At 39.7% G+C, this 9910-nt stretch overlaps 1 protein-coding gene across 4 annotated transcripts; it reads right to left on the reverse strand.

Annotated features, from left to right (window-relative positions):
- Positions 1–2560: 2560 nt before the first annotated feature.
- LOC145439910 (uncharacterized) lies at positions 2561–7947 on the reverse strand. 4 transcript variants are annotated; one of them, XR_013915388.1, is made up of 9 exons: positions 7576–7943; positions 6736–6884; positions 6422–6660; positions 6285–6359; positions 5928–6229; positions 4791–4962; positions 4324–4412; positions 2686–3005; positions 2561–2638 (listed from the first exon to the last, which is right to left on the reverse strand). XR_013915388.1 is itself a non-coding variant. In XM_080317577.1 (8 exons), the coding sequence occupies exons 3-8, from the start codon at positions 6606–6608 to the stop codon at positions 2826–2828; spliced, it is 999 nt and encodes a 332-aa protein (XP_080173703.1). In that variant the 5' UTR covers positions 6609–6660; positions 6736–6884; positions 7576–7947; the 3' UTR covers positions 2561–2825. The 4 variants fall into 4 exon arrangements, 3 of the variants coding, with proteins under 3 accessions (XP_080173703.1, XP_080173701.1, XP_080173702.1); XM_080317577.1 differs by having other exon boundaries at positions 2561–3005; positions 6291–6359; positions 7576–7947; XM_080317575.1 differs by having other exon boundaries at positions 2561–3005.
- Between the last annotated feature and the right edge of the window lie 1963 nt (positions 7948–9910).

Raw genomic sequence — 9910 nt, forward strand, 5'->3', positions numbered from 1 at the left:
ATGCTAGAGATTGAAATTATTTTGCAAACCAACAAAAAAGTGTGTTATTTTCGGGGCTAATTTATTCAACTGAAAGATATTCTTTGCGCTGCGCGCGATTTCATTTGAATAGCATTTTTGATTTTAATATAGGTACCATCAGAAATTGTGTTGAAAGTAGACAGGGGTACGAGAAATTTTATTAAAAACACAAGTGGTACGATCGCTAAAAAGGTTAAGAATCACTGCTATTACTATGATACAAGAATAATTATATTTAAATTGTTATTGATCAGTTCCAACGGAAGGCATTTTCTCAAAATACGGATATGACTCGACTCGAGTCAATATGTGTATAACGAATATATATGTGTATAACGCGAATATTATAACGCGACATTTTTTACGATGCCATGATGCATTTGTCCTCTCTTATGGGTGTCTATAACTCATTATTTTGACAAATCATGCCAAGCACAAAAACAATTAAATTCAAATATTTAAAAATACGATTTCACTGTGTTGCGTTAATTTTGAGGTTACTAAAGTATTGACGGATCTTAGTGTACTTTTTGATGCTGAATCCAAAACTGTTATCCGTTTTCGCCAATCAGGTATAGATTTGCGGCAAATTGCATTTGGATTTTCGAAAACTTTAGCTTTTAGCGTTATGCGGTTAAGATTTGTGACGTCATCAAAAGGATTTAATAATATTGTTTTGATGAAAAGTTTAGAAAATATTTCAATTATGACGAAGACCATTCCATATAGAAGTGGTTCTCAAAGTGGTGGGCGCGAAAGCATCTGAATGGAGAGCGAAGCCGATGTTACCTGAAAACATTTTTTCGCTCGGCGCGATTTATCTCCAGCTATAGTCTATTGTCTATTGTCCAGATTTCATATTTGATGATTCTCCCATCAATAGCCGTAACCTTCATTGCCATCAAACTATCCGTTGGGATTGCTGGCAATCGGATTTATCTCTTTAATATTTCGTAATATCACGAGAAGAGGTCGCGAAATTTTTCACTATCAAAAAGGGGGCGTGTCTAAAAAAGTTTGAGAACCACTACCCTATGGCAGTGGTTCTCAACCGCCGGTCCGTGTTCCGTGGACCGGTGCCGGTCCGCGACGACTTTTCTACCGGTCCGCGAGGTATATTAAGATTTTATACCCTAATTTCAAGAAGCAAGATGTTGAAGGGTTGTCCATTGGTAAAATAAATAAAACGTCAGATTTTAAACTGATGCAGAACTCAGGGTTGTAATGACTCGAGTCATGACTCGACTCGAGTCAGACTCGAGTCACGATTTTTTTGTGACTCGACTTGACTCGAGTCATTTTCTTGAAATGGGAAAATGACTCGACTCGACTCGAGTCACTATTTGGATTGACTCGACTTGTACTCGAGTCATTACGCATGACTCGACCCAAGTCATTGACTCGGCTTATTTTATATGACTTGAAGATGAAGAAATTTGCAAATCGTAATGGCTAGATCAACGCATCTGACGAATTCTGCCGCCGTCTCTATTTGTCACCACTGCTTCCGATGCACTCGTCTGATACCAGATATGCCGCCGTAAAAACAACAGACAATGAATGGTACATATTAGCAATGCATTGCACAAAATGATCCAGTAATGAAGGTGTAATAGATCCTCCGCAATCAAAGTACTCAACACTTTTCAATTATACAAGACTTTGCAATTATACAAGCAAACAATCGAAGCAAAGTTTAATTAGAGCCAATGCAATGACTCAGATGGTCAAGTGCTTGGAAGAGCTAGACTGATAAGCTCTTGCGTGGATTTGAAGGCGATGATTTTTTGCATTTTTCGGCGACTAGAAAGAATGAGTATCCAATGCTCTTCAGTGTGGTTCAAAAATGCTTGTCCATTCCTGCATCTAGTGCACCAGTGGAACGTGTATTCAGTAGAGGTGGGTATATTCTAACGTAGGGTTGCCACTAGGGCTGGGCAAAATCGAGTACCTGAGTGATTCGATTCTGAATCACGTAATTTGCTTCGAGTCGAGTCGAGTAATCGAGTATCACTCATTATGACGTCACAACAAAATGTACTATGTTGAAGTCCAAATATGTACCTTTTATACCACCACAAAGAACGTAATGCCTGTTATCTGTCGCATTAAAGATACTTTGGTATGTTCTCGACCATATCGATTTCATTGCACTGTTGTGGGATGATCATGAATTCGGAAATGTGTTATTTCCACCCAGCAAACACAAAACTTATTAAAGATATTTTTTAAACATCTTCCATGAGTTCAAAAGATGTCCTTCAATGAAGTGTAAAATATATACATTTGTCGACAGAAATGGATATATATAAGATGTCCTGTAGGACATCCTCAAAGATATCCTGATAGACATCCTCAATGATATCCTGATAAACATCCTCAAAGATATCCTGATGGAGATCCTCAAAGATATCCTGATAAACATCCTCAACGATATCCTATAAGATATTTTTTGTACAATTCGACCCTGTGTTACCCTGAACCCTGGTTGGCTAAACCTGCTATATGCTGCACTTCACACATGAACGAATACGAATCGTCAGTTTTACAAATCATGTATGGCTTTTTGTTCTGTATTGTACCAGTTCAAAATACAAAAAAATGCACTGGACTAGACCTCGACGAAGACAGTTCAAAATACAAAAAAAATGCACTTGAATAGACCTCGACGAAAAATTGGAATAAAAATGGATGAAGAATGAAGGTAAAATAATAGTCCCTGACATAACATACGTTAGCAAGAAGTAGGCAGCAAGAGGTAGGCCTTTTTGTTCAGAAGGAAAACTAATTGCCAATTTTAAAAATCAGCATATATATGGCTTTCTGTTCTGTATGAAATCAGTACAAACCACGAAAAAAAAACATGGATGAAGAAAATACGTTAGCAAGAATTGGGCCTTGATACAGAACTGTGCAATCACTTCAGCCAATACTTCTGCCTCCTCGATAACAGTCTTGCTCCTGTTTTCTCCTTTATCGTCGTCCTATAACATAAATGAATTGATTACTTTGATTGATTAGCAGTAGAGCAATAGTCATTATACGTGTTTGGTTGTGAGTGATGTGGGACGGTCATGTCAAGTCACGGTTTCCGAACCGTCTTTAGGAAGTCACGACGAACTTGGTGGAATGTGACAGCCAAGTCAAACTTTACCATCTACTTCGACGAAATTGTCGATTTAACTCTGCGCGCCAAATTTGGCTTAATTCCAACATATAGAAGCTAATAAACCAGGGCTTCTCAGCCATCTTTTGGCCGTGGCCCATTTTCGGGTTTGAAAATGTTCTTGAGACCCATCTCTTACCACAGAGTAGAGTCGTAGTCCTTTTCAATGTGTGGTAATCGCCACCACCAATTTGCATATTTCTCTATTATAAGCACCGTTTTATCTTACTAATCATATTTAAATGTAGACCTACAGGGACAAAAAATCGCGAAAAGCACGACAAAAATCTACTTCAACAAACGACAAACAAAGTAATTTTGGGTTCAGCCGAGCTCCCCTAATTGGGTGTTTGGAGTGTGATGGCCCTGGAAGATCGTATAACTCATCGTTATCGTTCTGGGCCAGCTTCAAACATTTCTTTGGTGAACGGGATACTATAGCTAGCTGTAAAATGTACCTAATATATATACCAGCGAAGTTTCAAATCCCTAATTTTGTATCTCAATGATTTGACATCTACACGTTGGAATTGAGCCATATTTGCCATGCATCTTGTTCGCCACCGAAATAGCCGACCCAATGCTCCCTCTAATTTTTGACGAGTCTGCACACACTCACCAACTCACAGTAGTGCATAACGACTAAAAAAAATGACATCACTTCAAATTTTTTCTGTGCGCAGAGACCAACTAAGCAATGTGCAATTGCGCACGTGCGCAGTGCAGCTTAGAGGGAACATGGGTCAGGCAATAGCAATCTGAGCCCCCCACGCGGTACAAATGCGACCAGTTGAGGATGAACTTGCTTTCCGTGTAGAAATGTGAATTGAAAGGAGTTTGAAATGAGTGACGGATTATTGGCACAAAAGTTTTGGAGACATTGGTTCCACCGCTAAATCTGAGCCAGTGTAACGAGATGATCAAAAATTTATGCAAGCAAGACCAACAATTTTGACAAAATTAAATGACTATAATTTTCTTTTTAATTACATCACGTCAAAGTTTGGGAACCACTGGTATAGTGTTCTGAAGATTAATGGTAGCGGCCCTGGAGGTAGCAACGATTCACTTACTGTCAAATGATATGATAAAGAACGCAGCTGTCACACAGACGTCAGATCCATAAACAAAATTACCTCGCAAGCTCCAATAACAGTTAGAAATCGTCCCACTTTGGTTGTAATTGTTGTACTCTCGGCCGTAGGATGAGCCACTTTACATGCTCCTTCAAAGATAATATAAGTAGATCAGGGGCTGCATTACAAAACAATGCGGCAAATCGGAATCTCCGCCAGCGGTAACAATCTCTCTCGAATGTGATCACCCCATAGTGTCAAAATTGGTATTTCAAAACATTCCAGACTCAACACCGAGTTGCGCAATCAACGCACTTGTTTGTGATTTTGCCATGTCGGCAATGTCAGTAGAAGATGACTTCAAACGAGGGCTTATAAGGCTGTGTGGTCAGCAACGATTTGCAATTTAGCGGCGATGATCTTTCACAAGAAGGGAAAGCAAAATACTTCCACTCTGTAAAAATGCTCTCGAAGGCATTGTTATCGAGGGTTTTGTAATCTCGATTGTAATATCAGTAACAACTTACGTGTAATAGTCTTGTAAAGATTAAAATTTTGAAAACTTCTTTTTTGTCCATTTTTGCTTCTTTGACCTTTTAGGCTGAACAATTGCCACACATCTTTTACAGCTATGCTTGTCATGATATTTCTGACCGTTGAAGCCAATTGTTCACCGCGAAGTCCTTTCAAAGCAGATACCTGTAGTACAAAATACAAATGGCTCTGCCTTACGATAGTGGTGTGTACCAGAATGAAAATAACTAGATCAGCCCAAAAATAAGTAGGGTTTCGATATTTTCCCAATTCACTAATATAGCATCAATTCATTATGGTAAAGTACATGCATAAATGACGATTATACCCCCAAACCCCCCTCTGGATACGCGCCTGCATAAACATCAAATAACTTGATGGAACGTTGATTTGACGAGAGGTTAGATCAGGGTGGACAACTTCTCCAGTCGGCAGGCCGGATATAGTAAAATTAAGTACTTGGGCACCGGATTGCTGAATCGATGCATTATTCGTCCATTTATCCACAAGGAATATATCGTATTTAATGAATGTATTTTAACGACAGCAATGTCACTTCAAAGCCATTTCTCGCCGATAATGGCGAATACAATGTGGATTTGAGAATAACATTGTCATGTAGGCAATCTCGATACTGAATTCATGCGGCCTGCGTCCTCTACCAAATTCGAAAAGTGGCCTGCAACCCATTTTGAGTTGGCGCCCCTGGCATAAGCGGTGCCTTACAAAAACCTAGAAGTGTGCCGTGCTACAAGTCGGCGGTTACGGAATCAAAAATAGGAAATATCAGCCTGCTGACCATTGTAGTCGACAAAAATCATGATTACCACAGACCACATTAGGTTTGATTGCATCGTCAATGCCGATAATGCAAGTCTTCTCGCTTCAACGAACTTACGCGTAAGCTCCACTCTCGCAACGCTGCGCATACACGTACAATATAATAACATTGGCACTAAAATTTGACGAAGTAAGGAATTAGTGGGGAATCTCGGCAAACTGGGGCGGGGCATTATCATGTAGGACAGAAAACTGTCGGCGGGCCGGACAAAATCACTTCGCGGGCCGTATGCTGCCTGCCTCTGGGTTAGATAGTCTGGCTAAGTTTGCTCTAATCGACAAAATCATACCAGTTCAGACTTCTTGCAATCGCCGTCAGTCAAGTTCTTTTCCAGTTGTTCCAGCTGAGATACGGTTTGACAGGGGTTTTCAATAAGATCTTCAAGCAAGATTGGGGCTGTTGTACTGTGTTTATTTTTTGAGTCGTTGATGATGTGACCTTTAATTAGATCCATCATCTGGTTCATCTGCTTGGAGCTGAGGTCCATCATCTGGTTCATCTGCAACTTGATGTCTTTGATGTCTTTACGCATCAAAGAAATAGAGTGGTCACTGTGTGAAGATGTTGGAGTTGATGAAGAACATGGAGGAGCTAAAAAATTATTTGAATACAAGAAAACTGGATTGATCATATGCGATAAACTTACCATTACTTTGTGATAGGCCTTGTTGTTGACAGTCAGAATTTTGCAGTTCAACATTGCTTACAAATGAAGGATCGTCTGGAAAATAGAGCGACTCTATTGCTTAAATTCGAGAATGAATCAAAGTGTTAGGAGCTTACTGCATTGGTTGATTCCCTGCAACTGGCCGCTACATTCCATGTTGGGATCATGCTGTTCTTGAACACTCTCCGCACTTGATGATGGCAAACTTGCATTCGAAGCATCATTAACAAGAGCACTCTTGCTTGTCACACTTTCATCGCCAGAATCAGGAGGTGACCGCCCTCTTGGAGTTGGTATAGGCATGCCTTGTGTCTGAATACTTGGATTACGTTTTTCTTTGAAGGAACAGCATCATCTACAAAGTATGAAAGTTATACATATGTCACTTCTGCGTATAACATATTAGGCAGAATAACAGTGTAGGCTATACCTTGATTATCAGATGACATGGAATTGTCGAAAAAAATTTTGGCGGCTGACGTTTTCGGTTAAACCGTTGTAGGTCCTTATCTGAAGCGGAGGGCAAGCTACTATTGTCTGCAGCTGCCCTCATATCACGAAAGGCCTTGACCCATAAATCTAAAACAGATGGATAATATATAGATGGTAAGTTTCCAGATTTATCAAACTACTGGATTTTTAAACAGCGCAACTAGATCTAGAATTACTCAAATTTGAAAACTCGCACAAACTTGAAAAAACGATATTGTATCGCACACGCAAACGTAGAACTGCTAATGAAATACTGTACGCAAGTAACTGTATATATAGCTTAGTGGTTCCCAACCTTTTCCGGTGTCAGGGCCAAATTTAGAATTTCAGAGTATAGTTGGGGCTGCACGAATTCGTGACTGCTTTAGATCAATAAAAAGTTCACAAAATAGAGTAAAATCGAGGAGAACTGCTGCTGGGTTTTGCCTCAGCGTATTCAACAGTGAGTCACGTGTTGTACATCTATTCGTAGATTAGTTATCAATACCTATATACAGTAGTGACATAACGTTAGCACTCTACTCAGAACTTTTCTGCAATCCTAATTAACAACTCCAGACTCCAAGCTAAGCAAGAGAATTTTGTAAATATAAATTTTATTTTATATCATAAAATTTTCTCCAAATTTTTGTGGGGGACGCAAGACGGCTAGCTCGAGGCCGCGGTTGGGAATCACTGGTATAGCTACATGCTACAGTCTCATTTTTGTCATGATTCAAGTCATCCCAACACTGGTACTTAGTAACGGTAAACCTTCACAAATTATGAGTTGACTTACTGGATGAGCATTTGATACGTATTTTGTACAGAGACCAATTGCCCGTGTCATATTTCACTTGATGATGATGAAACGATCCGTCCCGTCAAATCGGCGGTTCTAGCTCGCTTGAACCGTATCCACTCTTTCTGGTACTGCCTACGTCTGTGCTTCCCCCGTCTTATTTTATATCTGGGCATTACCACGTTGTAGCTGAGCTCCCACTACACTATTATAGACAAAAGTACAAGAACATTCGATCACAATGAATGATTTTAGCGACCACCATCTGATGATATTATATAATCCAGCACTGTCACAATAGCTTATATGATATTCGCAAAAGTGCAAACCAAGTTCTATACTTTGTGACATTACACCATACACTATATACCTATGTTTCGTATCGAGCATAGGCTATATAAATTACCATCTACAGTTCAGTTTTCAGTAATCCTCTGAAGGATTATGGTTGGTTGAGCCTTAATTTACCACGATTAATTCCAGAACGCAACTAAACCTAACATACGACTGCGTAGCTGTAAGCCGCCATTACGAGAGCGCTTTGTCTGCCAGTATTTCGCGCCGAAACTTATGTGAACTCGCAAGGGAGAAATGGCCTCTCGTTTACACTCCGGATCAGAAGCCGGAGTCGTAGCAGGATTTCAGCCGGACTGGATGCGGATTCTGAATTTATTTCGACAGTCGGGTTTTGGCAACATTCTTAATTATAATCTTAAATACGATATCATGATTTTGGCAGAAGTTTTTTGGACGCAGAACCGGAAATTCTCCAGCCGGATTCTGCGGACTTTCAAATTTCCTTCCAAAATTTGGGAACCGACCAATTCCAATCAAATACAACCCAACCACCGAAAGCAGCGGAGGTGGCGGAGCGCGAGGATGCGGGCTAATATGATATTAAATTTTAGTCTGCAAAATTGCAAGAAAGAGCGTGACACTAGGTGGAACATACGGTAGTGACACAGGTGATTAATCGCCCCATGAGAGTAAAAGTTCAATATAATCTACTGTACATTTATAAACACCACTCTACCATAATAGGAAGCAATAATCGAATTTGATATTCCTAACAAATATATTTTCAGCATTCGACAAAATTTGGCCAAGAAAAGTTGTGGTTCAGCACAAGGTATGCACATAGCAATTTACAACGTAGCTACGTTGCAAATTGCTATGGTATGCACAGGATATGATTTGGACTTGACTGGACAAGAACAAGATATATTTAAGTCGTGCTTCAGCACAAGGTATGGACAAGATATGATTTGGACTTGACTGGAGTGGACAAGAACAAGATATATTTAAGTCGTGCTTCAGCACAAGGTATGGACAGGATATGATTTGGACTTGACTGGACAAGAACAAGATATATTGATGTCGTGCTTCAGCACACAAGGTATGGACAAGATATGATTTGGACTTGACTGGACAAGAAAAAGATATAGCTAATTCGTGCTTCAGCACAAGGTATGGACAAGATACGATTTGGACTTGACTGGACAAGAACAAAATATATTTAAGTCGTGCTTCAGCACAAGGTTTGCACAAAGATATGATTTGAACATGACTGGAGATGAAAAAGATATATTTAAGTCGTGCTTCAGCACAAAGCATGCACAAGATATGATTTGAACCTGGCTGGACAAGAATAAGATATCCTGACAGGTTCAAAAGACATCTAGTGTTTGCTGGGCAGTAACGTTCGTAGCTTTGTACTGTGTCTGGTATGCTGAGACACGACCTATCAAGGTTTCAAGGCTTCCTCAGTGGAAAATAGTATCACAACTATAATTCTCGTCAGTAAATTAACTTTCAGTTGCGAGGACCGTATAATTTCAGTACTCGAAAAAATCGTCTTTTACTGCTCGACTCGAATCATTAAAATTACTACTCGATTCAGATTCGAGTACTCGAATCATTGTGCCCAGCCCTAGTTGCCAGACGTCTGGAATTTCCGGGACATGTCCGGAATTTCACTGTTAAAACTGCATCCAGGATGAATTTCGAAAATGTGCCGAAATGTCTGGAATTTTGAGGTAAGCTCATAATTTTTTCCTGAATCAACATAAACAATAATATATTTGGGTAGATTTATGGTACGTGAAATTTTTGTTCGCGCTACGCACGATTTAGTATCACATATGTCGGCTTTAATGTGGGGACTACCACCCTCGAAAAAACTGCGATCAAAGATAAATAAAAATAACATTCATTTACAGAAATAAGTCTAATTGTAATCGCAATTACAATTACAAGATAACGGTATATTCGTAGAGTCGGTTTACGCCGTGGCGATGCTTTATTCAAAGATAGAGGTTCTAAACCTGGGGGT

The sequence above is a fragment of the Botryllus schlosseri genome, chromosome 5, assembly GCF_051294905.1.
Source record: "Botryllus schlosseri isolate E-star chromosome 5, Bs_hap1, whole genome shotgun sequence".
In the NCBI taxonomy this organism is placed as follows: domain Eukaryota; kingdom Metazoa; phylum Chordata; class Ascidiacea; order Stolidobranchia; family Styelidae; genus Botryllus; species Botryllus schlosseri.

Excerpts from the sequence above, each read along its gene's own strand:
- LOC145439910 (XM_080317576.1), bottom strand. The coding sequence starts at position 6,608 with ATGCCTATACCAACTCCAAGAGGGCGGTCACCTCCTGATTCTGGCGAT. Across the intron at positions 6,360-6,421 it reads GCAGGGAATCAACCAATGCA|ACGATCCTTCATTTGTAAGC; the intron begins GTAAGCTCCTAA and ends TCTATTTTCCAG. Across the intron at positions 4,963-5,927 it reads ATTGCAAGAAGTCTGAACTG|GTATCTGCTTTGAAAGGACT; the intron begins GTATGATTTTGT and ends TTTGTACTACAG.